We start from the raw sequence: 23,227 nt of genomic DNA, 5'->3' as shown, positions 1-23,227 counted from the left end.
GGATCCATTCTAGTTCCATTTCTCTTTGTTCTATATATAAATGTTCTTAGATGTGTTTAATGAAAGTTTGACTATGTACATTGATGTACGTTTGCAGAAGGTTAAATAAGGAATGAAATATGTAAAACTATAAATAATTGTTTGAAATTTGTCTCTAACTGTTTTGTAATCAATAAACTAATATTGATACAACATGACTATTGGTAACTATTAAGGTAGCATCTCTAAAAGTATGAATAGGAAACAAGTAGACCAAAGTTAGTATTTGGGATTCATTTTTGATAATTTATAAGAAGGAATAAACAAATATATAATTGAACGAAATAAAACATATTTAATTTTTGAAATATCGAAATTTGTTTCATGGTTAATACATTTATACTAAGCATTATTCAACGGTTGTATTTGCTATGAAAATACTTCTAACTTGACACATACGTTTAAGCTTTAGTCACTGTTTTATGAATACGAAGAGTTAAGATCTGAGTATGAATCGTTACAAGACATGATGATGCTTATTCCAAAAAATTATTTAGACACAGGTGATAATAACAGCTGCACAAATGTCTACCAAGAACATAGTTTAAAAATAAGATTATGATAAAAGAATAAACTACTTGTATAAAAACTAACTATCAAAAATATTCAATTAAAAGGACTTTCTTATTATAAGAGTTACTATTTTTAGCCTTGATAAAAATTAAATGAAAGATCGAAATGTTGGCATTTTAAAAAAACTCTTGACAGTTTTATTTTGAGTCCTTAACACCATTCGAAATTACTTGTGGGATATTTTATGCTCTTCGAAATCGTTTTTGCTTATTTTGTGTAACTTGCATTGGTTCGCCAATAGGAAAAAAAATTATTTTCAAAAACTGACGACCCCTATTGGTGAAGCAGTGCAAGTTACACAAAAAAAAAACCCAAAGCGATTTCGAAGAACATAAAATATCCCACAAGGTCCACCGAACTGATTTGCATTGTTATGAAAAGTATTAGAAATTTAAAAAAAAAAAATTTTTACATGCATTTTAAATAGTAAAACTGTATATTTGAATTGTAGATACTCAAAATGTATATTAAGAGCTCACATTTTGAGATTTTTTTTTCTATATGTAGATTAATATTTTGCTTGTACACCAAAAAAAAAATTCGGAAATGAATCACTTTACTCTACATCTTATTGTTCTTGTCCCACTTCCAAAGTGCTGCAGTTCTTCTAGATACCTAAGCCTTTTGCTAAAAAGGGCAGGACATTTGTAAAGTAGATGCTAGAATCTGCTGATGTCGTCATCTTTCATACCTATGTCATACTTGATAGGGCATCAACTTACTTGGACCTTTAACGATACAGTTTCTGCATTTAGAGTACCAATGTTTACTAAATTGTTTTTGAATATGCAGCAACTTTAGAGATCATTAGATCATTCATATTCAAATATATCTAAGAAATTTGATATATTGAGATGAACAATAAACAATTTGTTTATCACATCATTTATTTTTGCTGTGTCTTATATTTTTATGACTTTTTTGTCACTTCTCAGATGTTTTATTCTTAAGAACTTAAAGAAAAATATATAATAGATTTTTTTCTAAAAATGAACAGGCCAATTGCCTTCTAATAATTTCAGTACACTAGCAGTTATTGCAGTAACTTTGTTTATTGTAACAATCATGTAATCTATGACTAAGTTTGTTGATGTGTATTTTTTTTATTGTTTCTTTTTATATTTAAGGCGGAAAAGGTTGAAATTATAAATGAAACTAGTATTCGTCTTTATATTGAAAAGCCTGATTTGGCTGAAAGAGATGTAATTTTCTGCCATTTCAATGATTCTGTTCCGAAACAATATTCAGTGTGTACAAATGTTGTGGCAGTTGGAGGTTAGTTGAAACTTTATAATTATTTTAGGCAAATAAAATCCAAAGTAGCAATCTCCACAGGGGGAAATAGAAGAGTTAAGGCAGATTTTTTTTATTTCATAAATTGTTAGTAAAATATGTTCCCAAAATTTGAAATGAAAATTCCGATTCATTCAATTGTTCCCTAGCCTTCTTTTTGAAAATGATCTGATTTAATTCAAACTGAGCTGATGTTATCAAATCACCTGATATGGTGAGTCAAATGAAATGACAAAATGAGACATTCATTGTATTCTAACCTGTCAATACAAAATAACTTCTAACCACGATTCTAACCAAAAAACAAGTAAATCTAACTTCAAAATTTTCAGTCATCCGTCAAATAAGCTAAACTAAGATATTTCTGTAAACCAAAGTTTGGTGTTGAATTGGGAGGGGGACGTTAATATCTGAATTCATCTGATTTGGGTGAAATTAAATGGGGCGTTGATTTAAATGAGCTACAATTAAATGAACTCGAATTATTTGAGATTTCATGCAAAAGGAACACTACTGTTATAAGATATTGAAGTGGGTAGGACTAGAGCGCTCCACGGGTATTAATTTTTCAAAAGCGTTGTTCTTAAAACGCTAGATTCAAAAGTTTTCAACCAATAGTTTTAAAAAATTGTCATTTTTTGCTCTATAGAATTGCGCTCTATATGTGACTCAAATTGGATTATATTTTTTCAAAAAAGTTGTGAAAAATTGCAAAAATTAGGCTTTTTGTTTTGAACCCTATGAAAAATTAAAATTTCAATTTTTTCGACTTCATTCAGGTTTATTTAGTAAAGAAACATAAATTAGTAATTAAGTAAATTTTAACCTAGTTTGAGGCGTGCATATTTTTGATCAGCTAATAGCCAGTTATTCCTGGAGGCCAGATCTGGACTATACGGTGGATAAGAAAGCAATTCGTTCAATTTAATCATCGTTGCCATCAAGTTGTGACTCGGTGCATTATCTTGGTAGAACTATGGTTTTTTTTAAGTCATATGATGCCGTTTTTCCTTGATTTTTTACATTCAAACGATCCAACAACTCTAAGTAGTATTCTCTATTGATTGTCTCTCCCTGTGTTTGATTAACTGTGAGGAATCCACTTTGAAAAATGTCAAAAGTCCCTGCAGAATTGTGAATACACTGCTTTCTAATAAATATCTTTACAGTCTCAAATATTCTTCTTCTTCCTCTTTCAATAGGACCAGGTCCTGTTCAATCCTGTACGTTTGGCCCTCTTCTTGGATCTTCCTGGGAAGCTGAACTCCAGGTCTCGTAGCACCTCTTTCATGGTCTGCCTACAGGTCTGCGTGTGTTCGGTCTCTGAGTTTTAGCCCATATGTCTTCTGACATTCTTTCTACGTGATCCCTCCAGAATCTTTTTCTTGCCCTGACCCATCTCACCACATCCTGTACGCCCAATTCTTCTCTTATGTCATCACTCCTTATTCGGTCCCTGAGGGTGATTCTTGATGGTTCGCAGTATTTTCATTATTATTCTTTTTGTCATTGATGTCTCGGCTCTGGTTTCTGGGCCTCAGATATCTCATGCAATTTTAATTGACGATTAGATATAACCAATTCGTGAACTTTTTTGATGTTTTCTGGAGTAACCACCTCAATTGGACGACCAGAACGCTCACCATTATTGGTGTCTATACGACCACATTTAAATTCAGCAAATCAATAACAAATGGTTATTTTCGATTGAGTCTGGATAACACTTTTAAAGCCATTGCTGAGCTTATACAGTATTTTTTTTTTCATTGAGAAGTAGTGATAAATCAACACACGAAATTGTTTTGAAAATAACTTTTTTCTGACTAATCGAAATGTCATGAAATTTTAGTGTTTTGAAATTTTGTATGTCAAAAACGTCATATGGATTTGGCAATGGTAGTCCCATCTGTGTGTCAGTCGCACGATTTATTAAGTGATGTTATAAGAAATATTCCCAAAGTTTCAATAAATTATATGCATTTTTTATATAAAAAATTCATGAAAACCGTTAAGACAAATCTGACTTAACCCTATTGCCCTCCTTGAAAATATTTGTAGACTAAAAATAATTTTTAATACGAAATGAAAATAATTATTCAAATTTTGAGATTCAGAGAATGACAATTATTAGTTATTATATGATCTGATTGTTTCAATGATTATAAAATTAGTTCTCTAGAAGGGTTAAATTATTTTAGAGATTTTCTTATCAGGTTCTGACTCGAAGGACCAGACAGGGTTATTGTGATTGTTCTATTGGTAGTAGCGTATTCAGTTGCTATTAATAAATACCCAATAACAAGTTGAATTATGTCAAATATGATTTTTTTCCTCAAAATTTGTTGATAATTATTTTCATTTTATGAAAAAAAGAATATATCTACGAATACGTGGCATAATTTCCCAGGGGGAGCGCCCATTTTATAATTTTCATATATTTAAATAAAACTGCTTTACCAGAAATAAACCAGATGTGTATTGACCCAGGAACTAAGAAATACACATACTTAAAAACCAAACTGGTGTTTGGATATGTACTATACAGTTTTAGTGAGACGTTTTTAGAATCGTAATGCGGAATAGTTCTTAGAAAATTTTGTATTTTTTTTCTAAACCACGCCAATGCCTATATATCATTCTTACATTTAAAAACAAGTACTTTGGGTTGGTGTTACGAATACAGTATTGTGATATGCTTGGAATATTAAGTAGCTTCATTGTCCCATCTCTACTTCGTGAATAATTTGTAAATATACTTTTTTGAATAGTAAAACGTGCAACGGTATAAAAAAACCCTTTTAATTGCCGTTGTTTATTAATAGAAGCAAATTAATTGATTCATTTGTTCCACTTTTATACACTCATAAAAATAAACACTAAAAATTTATTAGTATCATCAATAGTAATATCACTATCCACTTATTTCATAACAAAATTGAGTTGATTGAAAACATTACGAGTTTTGTTGTGTATAGGGTTTCATAGTTCACAGTTAATTGTGGACAGTCAAGGGGCCGTTGAGCACATAAGGCCCACATCAGATAGGCCCGTCGTGCTTCATTTGACGTTACCAAAGGCTGATGTCCTTTGAGAAGCTGATCAGGCGCTTTGGTTCGCTCCCTTTGATGCCATTAGGCAAGTTGTGAGTGTTTAAACCGCGCTAGTGTGAGTACAGATGACATGGTCTGCGGTTTCGTCTTCCTCCATGCACCAACGGCTCTCCGAAATACCCGTGATGCCCATGGTGTGAAGATTTCGCTCCTGTTTAGTTGTTTGGTGAGTGACGAGCGGGGTGTATCCATCTCTGCCGAGATGGCCTTGCGAGTAAATCGTTAAGAGATAGCAACGCTATTGCAGTTATATGGAAATATATATTTTGGAATCTCTTCGACGTGTCTACGTTTCACTATAAATACTTATTTCTATATCAATCTCAAGTTTAGTGAAAGAATTAAACTTTCTTTTTTCGGATAAAACTTGTTAACAATTTCCTCTTACTACCACAAGCCCCTTTCGTCTCTTTGAACATTGTATCCTTGAAATATTTCTCTGGTAATAACCAAAATAGTTTGGCAATGCTAAATTTTCTCTATCAGTATGCTTTTGTTGTTGTTTGAATAAATTTCATCAATATTTTCGTTGATGTCTTGTTTGAATAAAGATAATTTACAAATATGGATAATAAGTACTTTGTCAAAATTTTGATATGTCTATTTGTGTAGAAGCCATCAACCTTTCCAGACGTCAAGTAACATGACTACATTCTACATGATTCTAGGACTATTGAGTTCTGGTTCTATTGCTTTGGTAATTTATAGTAGTAGTTCTTTCTTCTTTCCTATTCCACCAATTGTTCTAGAAAGGCCGTTTAATTGAGCAAAGAAGGGCTAAGAAAAGTTACTGGTATGCTTACTGGACACTGTTCGGTGAACTACCATCGGAAAACTCCCGACAGCTCTTGTTGTTTCTGTAAGGAACCAAAGGAAACCGTCGAACACATCCTTTGTGAGTTCGAGGTAATCCGTAGACAGAGACTACAGTTTTTACATTCAAGATTTTAAAGCCAGAAGGGGTAAACTGTATAGCCCCCAGACCGGTAGCTTACTTTGCAAAGTCGTTGCTACCTAACTGGAAAACAATCCGAGGTACACAATTCACGACATTACGCCCTAGCTCATCTGATCTAATCTAGTGGTAGTTCTAAGGCAATTATTTGTCTTTGCTCAACTGCTCCGTATCTTAGTTTAGAGTGATTGTTTCAATACGAAGTAATTGAGGGTTGCTTTTACCAGGCATAATCTATTCCAACTTATTTGTATCTATAGAGATGGTTCTAAGTCAAGCTATATTTCTCTATGTATATAGAGCTCCTTCCAAGTTTAATTACTCTACATATATAGTGGAAAGCGAAAAATTATTTTTCTGTTAGTTTAGCTTCCAAAATTGAAAAATAAGAGAAGCAGATTTGTATCTTTATCCATATAGCATTCTGGTAATAAAAGAAACAAAGACATGAAGGTTAGTTCCATAGATAAACTATCAAATGTCTTTTCAAGTTAATTTTTACTAACATGAAGGTGATCCTTGAGATGGCACCACTTAAAAGTTTTTCTTGTGTAGTTTGTCTAAGAGTTAGTTACATATATCAAAACTGGAAATAGCTACTTGGGAAAATAATTAAAAATTGGTCGTGTTTAACGATGTCATTTTCAGTACCACCTCAAAAAGTCACAGATTTTTCATGTATGGCAATAAACTTTGAAAAACTCATTTGTACGTGGACGGCTCCAGAAAATTACGTGAGAACTCAATACGAGGTTAGGTACAAATTCAAATCGTAAGTATTACACAATATTTTCAATTTTTGCTTATAAAATAGTTTGAAGTTATTTAATTATGATATTGGAACATTGGTTGAACTACATTTTCAATCCAACTTGGAGAGATTACACGCCAGTAAACGTTTGTTTTATTACTCTCTCAGATGGAGTTGTTTAAAAATTTATAGTACGGAAGCCCAAAACCAAAACAGCATTGAAAAATTTTGTATATGAAAATTTATAGATGATCCTGGTAAAACTTGAAATTGGTTATAAAATACATTATTATATTATCTAAAAATCTGTTTACAAAGTTTTAGTCGTTGGTTCTCGGACTATTTATTACTTTCACTTTAGTAGAAGAATTGAATAATTAATATTACGTCAGAACCAGAAAAATAATTCTCGTTTTTGGAGTTTCACAGAAATATTAGTTAATAATCGTAATGAAATTTCTGTAAATTTTATCAAAAAACAGTTTGTTTACTTGAAATTGTGATATCCATGATTTTATTTTCAGTATAGAAATATTATTTTCTATTTGTTATCAATCCATAATTGCTATGAATCAAGTTTTTTATTTGTACCTACCTTGTACATTCATAAATTTATTTTTTTTTTATATGAGGGAAAAATAAATTCCTCCTACTTTTCTCCATATTTTTTTCCGATTACATTTTCCTAAAAAAAAGAAAATTTATTCATCGTGATCTTCATTTCTTTATACAATTGGATATGAAAATATTCCAAAGATTCCAAAGTCGACAAAACAACAGGGTCCAGACAACATGTAGTTCATGTTTGTATGTTATGTTGACCTTACTAAAGCCTTTGGTAAGGTACTATTGAGAAAAGTATCGGGAATTCTAGATAAGATCAATATAGATCATAAATATCAAAATATTATTAATGAACTTAAAACCTGAAATTAAATAGATTGAAACCAGAATGGGACCGTCCCAAATAAGTACAGATCATGACCAGGAACTACAAAACGGCTGCTTTAGGCCTACAATATCAAATATTATCATGGAACGTCAACAAGATCAACATAAATTGAGAGTTTGACCATTAAAAGTGTTACGTAATGCAGATGATGAAGTACTAGTAGCAGAAAATAAACATAAAGTACAGGATGAAGTTAATATGAGCATAGCAAATAAGAAGATTCAATAGTCATAACCAAAGATCCGAACATGTAAACTATCATAGTCAACAACATGATACATCAAAGAATGTAATTAAAATACTTTGGGGATGCAAAGTGAAAGATTTATTAGAGGAATCACGTGATAAAAGAATGGATAATATGGAAAAATGATAACATAAGCAATATAAGAATCAAATGTCATGCAAATAAGAGTCGAAACATCGACAACAAAAAGAATGGAACGATTTTAATAAAAACTCTAAGAACAATTAAGGGAGTTAGCTCCAGATATAGAATGAGAAGTCAGGATATCAGAGAACCACCAGGAATTAAGGATGTAGTGAAATACCAGGAAATAGATTGACAAAAAACCAGAAATTAAACATTTGGAGACTACTAACCAGATTATTAAGAAGATTCTATGATAGCTGGAGTTTGAGTTTGGAGAAGAGCTGTAAATAATAGGAATTAAAGAGGATAGGGTCTTATTAAAAGAAAAAGATCCTTTCTTACAGGGTTTTTAATCAATTCATGCGACAAAATTCAGGAGGTGATTGCTCGTCAAAAATTAAGATGAGTCTTCTATAACAAAATTTCCTCAGTCCATCCCCTTTCCGAGGGGTGATTGAAATTGAGTTTTTCTAAAATTTTAGTAAAACTAGAAATTCTGTAATTTTCGTGTACTAACCACGGGTATTTTTTCAATATACCTGTTATATTATACGGGGGTGAAATTAAGATCCTTTCCTTTATTTCATTTCAAACTTTTTTTCCCAATATGGTTTTTTATGAAATAAAATTATAACAACCCCTGGTTGGTCCTTTGCGAGTGCACGAATATTTCAGGAATTACTGAAATTCTAGAAAAAAAAAAAATAAAAACTCGAGTCGCCATCTTTTATGGGTGATAACTCGGAAAGGAGTGGGTTGTGGAAAATTTTTTATAGGAAAGACCTATCGTAATTTATATACGAGCAATCACCTGAATTTTGTGGCATGTATTCTCTTTTCATCGCCTGTTTCTTCTTTCTTTATCTTCCTTCACTTTAAATATGTGAAAATTGACGTTTCGACCTATTTAGGTTTTTGTTAAAAAATCAGAACAGACCTAAAATCAAGACAATTTAGCCGAAAAAAAAATAAATGAAAAGGTTTAAAAAAAATTAAATTAAAGAAATCAACATTTTTATTTTCTGAAATTTCATTATATTTATATTCTTCTTCTAAAGGTGTGAAATATAAAGGTTGTTTTTTGTGAATCGTTTACGAATCATATTTTGTACTCATGGAAATTTATAGAACATATTGTATATTAGGTTCATATTGTACAGTATAAGTTCAAGCTTTTTGAAACCAGAAAAGGTAAGTCGCATAGCTCCCAAACAAGAAGCTCATTTTGCAAAGTCGATGCTACCTGGCTTGTCAAATGTGTTGGGTACATAATAGATCAAAAGGTCAAAGTGTCGGCGAGGTAGATTTATGGCCTTTACGCCCCACCTCATCTAATCAACCAAAATAAAAAAAATAATTTCAAATTTTTGAATAAAAATACATATTAGATATACAGGGTGATTGATTAGTGCGATAAAGGTTAGTGCCTACTTTGATATGTAAATTTGAAAATTATTTACAGAATGCTGTGCTATATCAAAATTTTTTCAAGTGAAACACCCTATATTTCATGGCATATTTGGAATCAGCTTGACTTCCACCATGTATACTGTCGTGACGTATTCTATGGGGTATTTAAACATTAAACATCGTAACAAGTTCAATACCCTGTAGAAGGTGAGAAAAATTCAAAAATGAAAATTTGTCGCTGCCAAAACATTCGAATAGTAGTAAAAATTCTGGAAAACTCTTTACTTCCTTAATATTCATTGAATCTAATACAGGGTGAAACAAAATAATAATACATTACTTTCTGTTTTTTTTCTCAAATGAATCGCCCTGTATTTTATGTAAGTATCGAAAAGTACTACTTTTTTATCAAAAATTCCCTATACCTAAAATTATCTTCCTATATCTAATCATTTAATAAATAATCGTGAGTTGTCAAAAATTAATATTTGACATTGACGGGACATGACATGACAAAAGGTTATAGGGAATTGTTGATAAAAATATAAATATGTTGGTAGTACTTTTCGATGTATATAATCGGTTTTACATTCTAATAGGAATGGTACTGGTTAATCAAGAGATCTTTGGTGGTGGTGAGTCAATCCACGTTCTATTATTATTTTTTCTTTTTCATTAATCCAAATCTCCTGACATGTTTTGCCTTCTTCCTTTAATTTTCTCCCATCCTAGGTATTATTCCACCATCCACGAACTCCCTTTCGTTCAGATCATTTGTTACTTGACTTTCCCACTGGCTTCCTCGGGGCTTTCATTCTGTTATTATTTCAACTTCACTTTTATGTTTAATTCATTTTATGTGTTTTTTAAATTCAGTGTTCTTAACTTTTTTGATTCATATATTCTTCGTATCATTTTTCTTTCGAAAGTTATTCGGTTTTTATTAAATTCATCGTTTCTCTAACATAGGTTACTGTTGGCCTTATTGCTGTCCTACAAATTTTCATTGGTAAACAGTGGAGATGATGAGTCCACGTGGACTGACCGTTTGTTAGATATTTACTGAATTATTCTGTCTTCTACAATTGATATTGGAAGAACTATACTGAACTTTATCGCTCTAATCAACCATCCTGTATGTATAACGAAACTAAAATATATTATCAATAAGTATCATTATTGTTGCATGCTATAAAATTAAATATAGGTTTCCATAAATAGTTGGCTCATTATCTGTTTTTTTTATATAATTGAATACATATTTTGTAAACAGTTTTTTTATCGAAGTTTTTGTTTAACTTTTAATTAATTAATCTTTGTTGACCTCAAGAAACCATACAACAGATCATAACAAGAACAATCTGCAGAGGCACCATCACAAAAAAAAATCTGCGTGAGTAAAATAAAAAAAAAATAATTGTTTTTGTGTTGTAAAACCTGCTTGAAACGGAGGCTAATATATTTGCTGGCAATCATTTTATTTGAGACATAAGAGGCTTCTGCGTTTTTGTGAGATATTGTTCGGGAAGTAGAGCCGTTTGTTTGTGTTTCATACAAAGTATGTACTTTCAATACGAAAACCAAGCAGTCTAAATAAATTTTGAATACGAGATATTTATGGAAAAAAAAACGTTTCAGTTTATTCAAGTAACAATAATAATTAAAAAACCAAATTGAGTGATAAGTAAATTAATTTGGTACATTACATACAGGGTATAATAAAAAGGTGAATCATAAATTAAATCACTAATCTGATGAAAGGGGATTGAACAGGCAGTCGTTCTACATCTTATAATTTATTTTAATAGTTGAATTGAGTTTGATTATGTGAGCAAAAGGGTCAAACAAAAAATGGGAGGGACTAGACTTTTTTTAACAAAAATATCGTATTAAATCACTTTTCATGTATTTGCAATTCGATATCCAAATTTTTTCAAAAAAACGATTAAAAATTATATGATTTTGAGTGGGATCTACTCTATTTTTGGTAATAAAAAATGATTTTCAAAAAATTTTTCCTATTTTGTTCATTTTTTGACGACAAAAATGAGATCTTAGTTGGAAAATCAGGGCTGGACTTCCAAAAACGGAAACCCACCGATTGACTTCAAATTTTTACCATATAGAGGGCAAAAAAATTTGTAATCACTTTTTTTGTAGTTTTAAACCCACAAAATAGTGTTCTTTTTCATCATAAAAAATTAGTTATTCGCATTTGAACAATGATAAAAAATTATTGTTTTTTGACAAAGACACACATGAAGGTAGCAAAAAACAAAAGCCACTTATTTATTATTTCAATCATCATTCCAATTAAATATTTACGTGTTAACCTAACTTTATACTTATGTCATTTATCAACTACTATCGTTAAGGATATTTGTCGTTTCTCAAGGATAGGGGATGAATGACAGAATATTTCGTAACCACACCGCGTATTTTTAGCTACTGATATTTTGTGCCTATATTTAGATTTTTTATAACACAAAAAACTCCGCAAATTCCTTTATCCAGTTCTATTTTTGCATTTTCTTTCCGATTTCTTTACACAAGAGAGAGAGAGAGAGAAATGCTTTTGTCCAAAAATTGTTACAATTTTTAGACAAAAGCTAAAAAAAAACTAAACTGACATAAAAATAACTTAAGAAAGATACATATGCCCTCAAGTTATTGCGAAATGCGGGAAAAGATGATATCGATTTGATTTCAATTGGCAACTGATTGTGCATTTTTTTGCATTGTAAACTTTTAAGCCCTCAACTCTCCCAGCTCTCTTTTGTAGTTTAAAGATTCGCTCAAAGTAGATGAAAGAATTTGCGGAGTTTTTTTGTGTCAAAAAATTTAAATATAGGCACAAAATATCGGTAGCTGAAAATACGTGGTGTGGTTAAGAAAATTTTTTTTCATCCCCTATCCTTTTTTCGAAGAATGTCATTTTTTTCGGAATGTTAATACAAAAACGAATAATTTGAGAAAAAAAAAAACAATTGATTTCATAATTCAAAGGATTTTTAACAATTTTTCAGTGAAACACTAACGTTAAAGAAAGAAATTTCTATGTAACGTTGTGTGAATAATTTATTTAGCGTAAAAAAAATTTCTTTGAAAAAAAAATGAATTTAAACTTGAACTCAATATTATTAATAATTTGTAAAAATTGTTTATGCTATGATATTCAATTGTTATTTTTTCAATTATCCGTTTTTGCATGTAATATACGCCAAAAAATTCTCTTAAAAAAATCAAGTACAGTTTTCGGAGATATATAACGGGGAATTTATGGTTTTTGGATATTTTATTGTCCAAATAAGTGTTGAGATTTTGGTTTAAAATGCTTCGAAAAAATTAACAAAATGGAATAAATTATTTATAATATTAATTTTATATGACCAAAAATATGGTGGATCCGACCTAACCAAACATTTATAAATTACGAACATTTTTTTTTAATTTTTTAACGATTTTTTCAACATTTTCACAAAAGTTTCTATATTTGTGTCTTTAAAGTAAACATTTTACAATATTTCACTGTCTCTTTATTAAATTTCAACTAAATTAAAGAAAAAATTCATAATGGCAATTTTTCAATATGCTGCACGACTAAGCAATAATTCATTACAAATACCTGATATTTCGAAAGTTCGAAATTGCCTCCTTTAATATCGATAGTAACGACAACACTTTAGTCAATAAATTAAAGATAATGGGCCGAGTGAGTTTTTGTTTTACCAAAAACTCTGAAGTCAAAATTTAATTGGACTGTCTAGTTTTTTCGATGACATCTGCGTTCATTACAAAATGTTGGGTTATGTTATTTAATAGAAATAACACTGGTCAACAAAACAATAAAAGAAATCCAAAAAAAAGTTTCACTCCAGTATCAGAAAATATACTGCACCCAATAGTTCGTAGGGGTGGGCGGCCGTGAAGCGGTTGAGCAGATAGGCCAGTCGTGCCCCCACTTGAACCCATTGATCTCGTTAGGCAGGTTGTGAGGTTTGCCCAGGTGTTTACACCGCGCTCGTGTTAGTGCAGGGCACTCACATATAACATGGTCTGCAGTTTCGTCCTCCTCCATTATTAGCTGTAACGTGTCCCTCAAAATTTTCTACTTAAATGGGAGACGTTAGTAATGAGCAAGGTTAGCGTTTCCACCAAGATATAGCAGGCACGGAATAGCGCTAGCAGGGAGCCCTGCTGTGATAGCAGTCCAACGTGTTGGACGTTAAGAAGAGAAGCTGCTTCTCCATTAAGATGAGCACACTTTTGCATGCGTTTGAAACAATTGTGGAAACGTTTTTTTTTTTCATCCAAAACATGTGATTTGACAGTTTCTGCAGGTGTACAAGAACATTGACCTCGCAATTTATTTTTGATCTCCATTGGGTGCTACACAAGGACTGTACGGCGGATGACTCATTAATTCGATGCTTTGACTGTTTTTGTTTGAACTGATGTGCGAGAGCTCGCATTGTCGTCTTCTGTGATTGGTTTCCCTGATTTTTTCGAACACTTCTGACAAACAAATGCTCTACGTTGCTCTAATGGAACCGTGGCGAGATGTCCATTTATTTCGAAATTTTCTTCGTGCGTGACCGTCTTTTGTTGGATTTGGCTCGACTTAAAAGACCCATGTACTAGATTTTTACTGCGATTAAATAATTCTTATTGTCAAATTATGCGGTATCCAACTCTTTGACAGAAAAATGTTCATACAATATTAAATGTATGCCCAAGGATGTCTCAATCTCACGGTATGTCACGATATCAGTTTACGCACAGGATCGATGTTTTCTGGTACTACAGTCGATTTTAGACAACTTTCACGGAATTCATCCTCGACCACGATTGAATTTGGAAAACTGGCGAAACACGGTGGCTCCAGATGATACTTCATTACCAGAGTTGAAGCGAGATGATCGGCACGCTGCTGTTGGTCGAAAATCATAGATGATCATAGCATAAAAATGCTCGAGATTTAATCCCATTTTTGAATAGCTCAGCACTCGTATGACAACACGTTCTGAATTCGTTCCTCTTAAAAATTGCCAAAATTTATTAGGGCAATGTCAGGTGGGATTCAAATCAGTGTTACCATAAATAAAAATATAAGTAGCAACCCCAAACTTTGTGCTGTACTTTTTTTATTCATATCCACAAAAAAGCGGTCTAACTAAGACATATTATTACCACTGAGAAATCAGTTGAATTCTTTTCATGGGTTTGCAAAAGATGATTTTTTGTTGACCAGTGTAATTGAAATTCCCCTAAAAAAACTCGTTACCTAACACAAACGTTTTGTTACATTTTTTTAGTCCCGTGGAATTATGTTTCGACCTTGCATGAAAACTAAAATTATAATGTAGTCCATATATTTTTTATTAATATAATAACATACCCATTAATGGGTTGAATCTTAAATTTTTTTATTTATTGCAATTTTGGCTGATAATTACAAAATTTGCTACGCTTTTTTCAGACAAACAATAGTTACAAAATAATATTTACTCCAAGCAATCGAGTGTAGAGTTGGGAATCGCTGTTTACATTTTTTCTGATTTCTGACTATAATCAAAATTTGATTCGAAACTTCTATTTTCAAGGTATCAGATGTGTTCATAGGTATTCCCATCTCTATACAACATATATTCTTCGAATATATCAGCACTAATACAATGCTATGTTTAAAATAATCCATTTACCAAGAAGCCAAATCTGCTGATATGTGATCTCTAATGAATTATCAATAATTGCTGCTAACGTCTGTAGTTTTATATTAACAAAAAAATCAAACAAAAATTAACAAAATGAAAATTGAATCAAATTCAATTTCCACAGAGTACAAATTTGTACATTTCCTTCAAGAGAATATGGTCCGATCATATGATCATCTTGAATGTCACACCTGATGATATATAAAACTACCACATGGGTCATTAACTGTCGATAATGTTATCTGTATAATATATGTGTATTTGTGTCGCATGCCAGTGGTTCCCAGCTACCTATTCAGAAAGTTGCCTAGAACTGTTCTGTTCATTAAACATTTGATGACAGTGTTCATCAATCAACCTAATGATCAGCCTCAGCTTTTTCTTTTGGAATTAAATCTGACTGTCCCCCAGTAACTTGAATGGCACTTTGAAGAGGGTTAGAAAGCTGTTCTACGCTTTAGACTTTCAAGTGCAGTGGACAGTTATCAACCTGCTGATCAATGCTAGCTTTTTTCTTTGGATTTGAATGTGACTGTCTCCCAGTAACTTGAGTAGCCCTCTGGAGAGGCTTTGGTGTGTCGCATGCCTATGTTTTTCAGCTACCTATTCAGAAAGTTGCCTAGAACTGTTCTGTTCATTACACTTTTGATGACAATGGCCAGTAATCGAACTGATGATAAGCTTCAGCTAATTTCTTTGGAGTTGAATGTGATTGTCACCCAGTAGCTAGGATGGCCCTCTGTAGAGGGTGTAGCTGTGTCAAATGTCCATGATTTTCAGCTACCTGTTCAGAAAGTTGCCTAGAACTATTCTGTTCATTGCACCAGGGATCAACTTGATGATCAACCATAGCTCATTTGTGGAGTTGAATGTGACTGTACCCCAGTAGCTTGTATGGATCTTCAAAGAGGGTCTTAATGTATCGCTCGCTTGTAGTTTTTATACATATATTTAGAAAGCTGTCTCAAGCTGTTCTATTCTTGGTGGGACTGGTGCCGAACACCTGAAAGCACTTTTCGCTAACAACCCATATAACCTTGACATAGTGGAAACGACAGCAAATTAAATCTTTTTACATTGTAAAAGTTTTGAAAACTTCCAATACAGTTTTAAAAAACCACAATAAGATTTTCTTAAATAATCAGCAAAAATTGGTATTCAATAAAAAATTAATACTATATATGGTTACCATTGATTTTCGATTTATAATTATCACGAAATAATAAAATCCCCCTATTAAGGAAAACGTTTTGTTAAACGGATATGCAAGGTCGATTTCATAAATTTTTCCACGTGGATGTAAATATGCAGGTATTAAGGTAGAATGTTATAATGTTTTCTGTATTCCTTTGAAAATGTTTGACCAACATGCATATTCATTTAATTCGATAAATATAAATAAATAACGTATATGGGTGTTGTTGGTTGTGTAATCAAAAGGTAACATTTTAAAAAACTCGTATATCGATTTTTCGAAAGCTAGTTAAGCAACAAAATCTAGTATGATGTTATTTTTGTGTGAAAATGTGGATTTAACTTTACTACATGCTTACATTATCTTGTTTTTTCCTAGATGAATACATAGAATCTGTGTTTGTCATACTGATAATAAAATGAGTATATTAATTGAAGTAATTTCGAAAATTTTCTCTACAATAACAATCTGAGATTTTTTTTTAATAAAAATAATTTTTATAAATAAAATCGACTGAATGAGAGACAATTTTAATGCATTTGAGACCGTCCAGATGAATTCTTAAAAGTATGTTCAATTTCCTATCCAAGTGAAAATACTGACCTAAAAGATACGTCGCTCCTGATACAACATTTTTTATTATCCGAAATAAATTTGTTAATAATTCGTAGTCGCCTTAACTACCAAGTAAAGTCGACCCCAAAATCCACCTATTTTCATTTATGCTGTTGCAGTACTATTATTAATTCTTTTTGTGTTCGATAATCCATTTATCGAATCACACTGCGACCAATAGGAGGAGGAAAAATCTTGCAAATTCCCCAAGATCGCCGCGGACAATTCTTCATCATCTCGAAATATTCTGTATGGAGAAGAAACTCATTTTCTAGAAGACGTGGGCAAGATATTGAAAGATATCCTGATGTAAAAAAAACACAATTTTAGGCTGTGTCTACAACACAAACTGAATGTTATTATTTAAGAAAGTTACCGCAGTTCAATATCGGTTGAACCTCTGCGCTGCATTTTTTCCTTGGTCTTCCTGGTTTTCTTGTTCCTCCCTGTTCCATATCCATCAAGACAATGCACCAGCTTACATATCCGTTACTGCAATGGCCAAAATTAATGTATTAAAGTTGGAATTGCTATCTCATGCACCCTATTCGCCAGATTCAGCGCGCTTGGATTATTTTCTGCTCCCAGGCTTAAAAAAATAGCTCGGTGGTCAAAGATTTTCCAACAATGAAGAGATAATGTCTGCAGTTATTGAGGAGCTTGACGATTCTTATTATAAAAAGGGTATCGAACTTTTGACCATCGCTGGGGAAAATGTATGGAGCTGAAAGAAGATGATGTTGCAAAATTTTTGTGTTTTCTGTGTTAGACCAGACACTTATGGTACATCCTCTTATCAGATCAGCTGATCGATCAATTAAAGCATTCTCGTAACACGTGATATTTCGTGTGGTAAATCTTATTCCATTATTTTTGTTTATGGCATTTATTTATTTTCGGAATGATAGTAGTCGCAAAAAAAGGCTTTTTTTGTTTAACGACAACCGTATTGTAATGGCGGGGAACCTGTTCTAATAACAAACAACGTACAATATTATTTTATATCCTTCAAATTATCGATAATAATATTTTCCAATATATAAAAGGTGCTAATAAAATTTAATTTTCTAAATAAAAAATCTTTATTACATAAGGGCTAACGTTTTATAAAGAAATTATCTAATTTATGATTTATTTATATACTAGAGTCAACAATCTTAGATATATTATCAATTATCTGCTTGTTTATATATTTCCGACCTTACAGGTCATATAGAAGAAGTTTTATCGGTTATAATTTTCTAAGAACTGTTAATAAGCATTTAAAATTATCAAATGTATTACAATATAATATTATGTTTAAGATTTTTAATATCATTACAACATTTACTTCTGAAAATATGTTTGCTAAAATACGAGTTACCTTACTCAAGTACGTGGAGAAATTTATGTTAATATACAGTGCGTGTCAACGGATCAAACCAAATGAAAATTAGAACGAATGCTATAACACCATGGAAAAATTTTGAACTTATCAGACCAAAATTTCTGAGACTGCAATGCTTTCCAGACTTTTGGAAACGATTTTGGTTAAAAAAAATAACTAAATAATGATAACTAGCTGCTGACTTTAGCCACCAGATAGTGCTTATTACTGCTCCTGGTTGACGTTATAGTTGTTTCCTCTAAATAAATAAGTTCAAAGTGGATAATAGAATATTTAAATGTGAAAATTGATGACAAATTTAGTTATCATGAATAGTCCGACAAAGAGAAAGCAAAACATTTTGGAAAAAATCTATTTATTCTCTAACGTAATTCTCGATACTTTGTATTCGATACCGTGTCCCTAATTGTCCATCGCGTTTACCACCCTCGCCGAACTGGAATTTGAATCTACCCTCTTTGTCGTTTAGGCGTTGACTGCCACTCCACTTGGTTCGGTAAATTGTCCTTCGTTAACTTCGAATTCTCCTAATTTACAATGATATATCATATTTTGTCTTTTTGAGATGGAAATATCGCTGTGGACATCAATTTCGTTTTAGATCTAATATAGAGTAGTTGCGGGTGGAGATCGGTAAGGAATACGGTAGTTCCGCTTTGGAAAATACTGTCTGCATCTTTATTCGACCATTTTTCGTACGGGTTAAATTTAAATCTCCAATTGTAGTTGAAAATGTACTCGAACTATTGGCACTGCTGAATCGTTTACTGATTATCTTCGATTCGAAAGGAGAAGTGGATTAACTTGAAGTGGAGACGTTATATTGACAGTACATACCTCCGTTTAAACTGGAACTAGAGCTTCCTCCGCCACCTGTAGGTCTAGCGATGGGTGGTTGTTTACTAGGATCCTTTTTATAATAAAAGTCGTCAAAAAAATAGGCAAAAACTGCCAACATCACCTCTTCATTATAGGAAAATCTTTGACCACCGAATCTGGGAGGAGAAAATAATCCGAGGTGGTTAAATCTGGCGTATAGGGTGCATGAGGTAGCCATCAATAACGGATGTTTGAGCTGGTGCATTGTCTTGATGAAACAACTTTTTATTCTTAGCCAAATGCGGTTGTTTTTGTTTGATTTTTTCGCTCAAACGTTGCAATAAGTTTACATAATACTCGCCGTTGATAGTTTTTTTTTTTTCAATACAGTCGATGAAAATTATTCCACGCGCATCCCAAAAACTGACGCTATAATCTTGCGTGCAGATGAAACGGTCATAGTTTTTTTCTTTTCATTCCATTGTTTTTATTGTTCTTTGGGTTTAGGGTTTGAAGTGATGGACCCATGGTTATGAAACGGTTTTATCTTAGTGGAGCATTGCCAAACACTCGATGAAAACATCTTACGACGCTGTTTTTGTTCCATTGTGAGCAAACGCGGCACCCATCTTGCGCATAGCTTTTTCAAGTCCAAATTTTCAGTTAAGATGCCAACAAGCTCTCGTACTTTTAGTGGACGATCATTTAGTACCACTTTGTTGATTTTCTTCATCGTTTCTGGAGCCTTCACCTCATTTGGTCGACCACTACGATGCTGGTCTTCGTTTAAACTCTCCTACCGAATATTTTACTGTTGATATCGAAGGAGCAGTCACCCAGTGTAAAATCTAGTTCAGCTTTTATATTGGTTGGGCTAATGTCTCAAATAAAAGTATTGTATCACATAACGATGACCAACTTTTTCCATGTTTACAAATTCACTGGAAACGTTCATATTGATTGCTGCCAAACAAATACTAAACAACGTGACGTCTTCAAACAATCGTCGTATAATTGCATCTTCTCTGCGATTGCTCATTCCACTAAAAGGCTAAAATACCTTGAAGGAGTACTAATACCTTGGGAAGTACACAAAAACCCCCAAAAAATTGCCTTTTTTGGAAGAAGTCTACGTATTTTAGAAGCAGAACAATAAGATGTAGAGTTTTGTAGAAAATCTTTGAAGTGTAGGTGTAGAGTGGCTATGAAGCAAAAACAACTTACCAAACTTTATTAATTATTCCGTCGACGGTTACTCTTCATCAAGTACTGAGTAATATTTGAATATATTTTATGTAATTTAAACCTTATTTTCATCTGACTTCTTATAACTGGGGATTTTTGTTGAAGTTAAATCATATTTATCAATATAATAATTAAACTAACAATGAAATTTTCTTTGGTATGAAAGTGTTTTGGAAATGAACATACAACAGATTCTATGTATTGTGACCAAATATGTTTGGTGTTATTGGTGAGAGGTTTCTGTAAGGTTATGGTTATCCAATACACCAAATTTAAGTATTGGATTATTACTGCAATCATCCATTTTCCACGTTAGTTTGTAATTCTGGTGACATTTCGTATAAAATTTTTGAAAAAATGCATCAGAACAGAAAAAGTTGTTAATAGACATTTTATGTTTGTTGATTGTGATAAATGTCACATTTACTAATTATATGTTTGTTAAATAATTTAGATAATCATCAGTAATAATGTTTGTCGCTATACAGGGTCCCGCGACGAGTTTAAACTATCTGTATATGGCAAAATACTTATAGTAAAATAATGAAAATTTTTAACTAAAATATTTTCAAACATAGCCGATTTCCGCTTCTACCGGAAGTCGACTGTAACTTTGTTATTTTAAATAGAACACCCTATATATTAATACATTTTTGTCTAAGAACTTTTTTCGAAAAATGTATACTTTTCATTTTATACAGGGTGTGTATAAAAATTGCTCAAAGTTTAACTTTTTTCTAACTTATAAATATCAAATTTCTCTATTTTTTCTATTTTAATGTATTCAGGAGTAAAAAATAAAGCAAATTTATTTATATTTTCCTATACTTAAACCTTATCGTTATCGTTATCCAGATATTAAATGTATACATAAATTTCACGTAAATTTCAAAAATGTATTAATATATAGGATGTTCCATTTAAAATAACAAAGTTACAGTCGACTTCCGGTAGAACCGGAAAGATCGTAACCGAAGACCCAATCCTAAAGATTTTCATGATTTTCCTATAAGTATTTTGCCATATACAGATAGTTTTGACTCGTCGTGGGACACCCTGTATGTTAAAACTGAAATATTAAGAAACCTATTAATTTTTCTTCTTCTTTATAGTTTGTTAACAAGTTTTGTATGTCCCTCCAACACAACAGATGATTCAATTATTTCGAATATGAGTTGCGAGTTGTCTTTGTATACAACCCCTCAATATCGGCAGTCTAAACGTCATTATACGTAAGTTTTACGATAAAAATTATTTTCACAAATGAAAGCGAAAATAAAAAAAATATTTTATTGCAGATTCAAACTTCGAGCAAATAACACTTTTGGAGAAATCGAACAAGTGTACGAATTTGACCATTATAAACGTATGCGTCCTCACCCAGTAGAAAATTTGCGTGCTCAAGCCACTTCTCCTCATTCTATTCTATTGACATGGATGTACACCGCAAAAGTAGATGCGTTTCCAGAACGTGTAGAAGGAAAAATTTTGTACAAATGTGAATTCTGCAACGACTCTTGGGTTTTGGATAATAATACTTTCGTATCAGAAACTTTCAAGAAGAAAATTACCAGATACGAGCTAAAAAATTTGCGATACGCCCATGCTTTATACGATATACGAGTCAGGTAAGAATCTATCATCTACCATCGTTGCTTTCAAATCTGATGTGCAAAATTTGTTTCAGTATAAAACCAATAGAAGCCGATGAAGATATGTGGTCTAATTACACCGTTGTAACTAAAAGAACTGAAAGTAAAATACCCGACCGTTCACCTTCAGTAACCCAAGGATCCTTCCAAGTGATTAATCTTAATAATGAATATAACAGGGACGTTTACGTTTACTTCCAATCCTTGAAGGAATCTGAACAAAATGGTCAAAATTTTACCTACGAGGTTGATATTAAACCCAATGCAACTATGGTGGAATTAACAAAAACGTTCGTTAAATTTGAGAAGCTTTATGAAGATCAGGAGTACGTTGTTCGGGTTTGGTCCAAGAATGAAATTGGTAGATCCTACTGGCCCTCCAGAGTAGTCATTCCAAAGAATTGTATGTTCATTCAAATATTATGTATGTTATTATAAATTAACATTAAAATTCAATTTTAGCTATACCTGAGCCTTCTCAATTGATCAAAATTGGTCATGGTTATAACTCATACAAATTACAATGGGAGGCACCGAAAGTCAACCAACCTATAACTAATTATACATTGTTTTGGTGTATGAATGACAGAGATAGGCCCTACCAGTGCACAGTAAGTTTTTATATCCGATTCGATTCATCGATTCAAGAATATACTTTATACTCACTAATGAATAAATATTATGATTAATTCAGTACGTTCAATTGACTTTATTCACATAAAATATATTCGTATACAAATCAGGCCTTCGGCTTCGAAATTTTTCATTCTTTTTTTTCTATTTTTTTCTGTTTTTTGCTTTGCCAGTCCCTCGCTCCAACTGTTCTCAACTATTCCTATTCCTTTTTGCCTCCTTCATCTAAGCCCAAGAGGAAACTCCTTTATCCGCCCATTCAACTACTAGCGACAACTGCTAGGAAATTTCCTTCTTCGTAGATAATTCTCCCATCGCCATTAGCCTCTACTCCAAATCCCATCATCGATCGTGGATGTTTTCTGTGGTTTTCCGAGGGAAAAATGCAGCCATCTACCCCAAAGTAAACAAAAAAATATACCATGTAATTATTTTTCAGTCCCTGTTATTAATGCTTTATTATCAGCCAATATACAACCTGAAACTTCTACTCTTTCTAAATATTTATTCC

General features: G+C 32.1%; 1 protein-coding gene across 4 annotated transcripts in view; it reads left to right on the top strand.

Annotated features, from left to right (window-relative positions):
* LOC130893352 (cytokine receptor-like) overlaps positions 1-23,227 on the top strand; it is a 36,838-nt gene that overhangs the window by 5,750 nt on the left and 7,861 nt on the right. For 2 of the 4 annotated variants that reach the window (XM_057799380.1, XM_057799371.1), the window contains exons 4-10: positions 1,740-1,887; positions 6,619-6,742; positions 10,787-10,849; positions 21,544-21,663; positions 21,730-22,059; positions 22,119-22,486; positions 22,546-22,694. In XM_057799380.1, the coding sequence (XP_057655363.1) occupies positions 1,740-1,887; positions 6,619-6,742; positions 10,787-10,849; positions 21,544-21,663; positions 21,730-22,059; positions 22,119-22,486; positions 22,546-22,694 (1,302 nt within the window). The remainder of the gene's footprint in view (positions 1-1,739; positions 1,888-6,618; positions 6,743-10,786; positions 10,850-21,543; positions 21,664-21,729; positions 22,060-22,118; positions 22,487-22,545; positions 22,695-23,227) is intronic. The other 2 variants (XM_057799390.1, XM_057799399.1) reach the window with 1 other exon arrangement.

Source organism: Diorhabda carinulata, chromosome 1 (genome assembly GCF_026250575.1).
Source record: "Diorhabda carinulata isolate Delta chromosome 1, icDioCari1.1, whole genome shotgun sequence".
In the NCBI taxonomy this organism is placed as follows: Eukaryota; Metazoa; Arthropoda; class Insecta; order Coleoptera; family Chrysomelidae; genus Diorhabda; species Diorhabda carinulata.
This window is presented reverse-complemented; position numbering and strand designations above follow the sequence as displayed.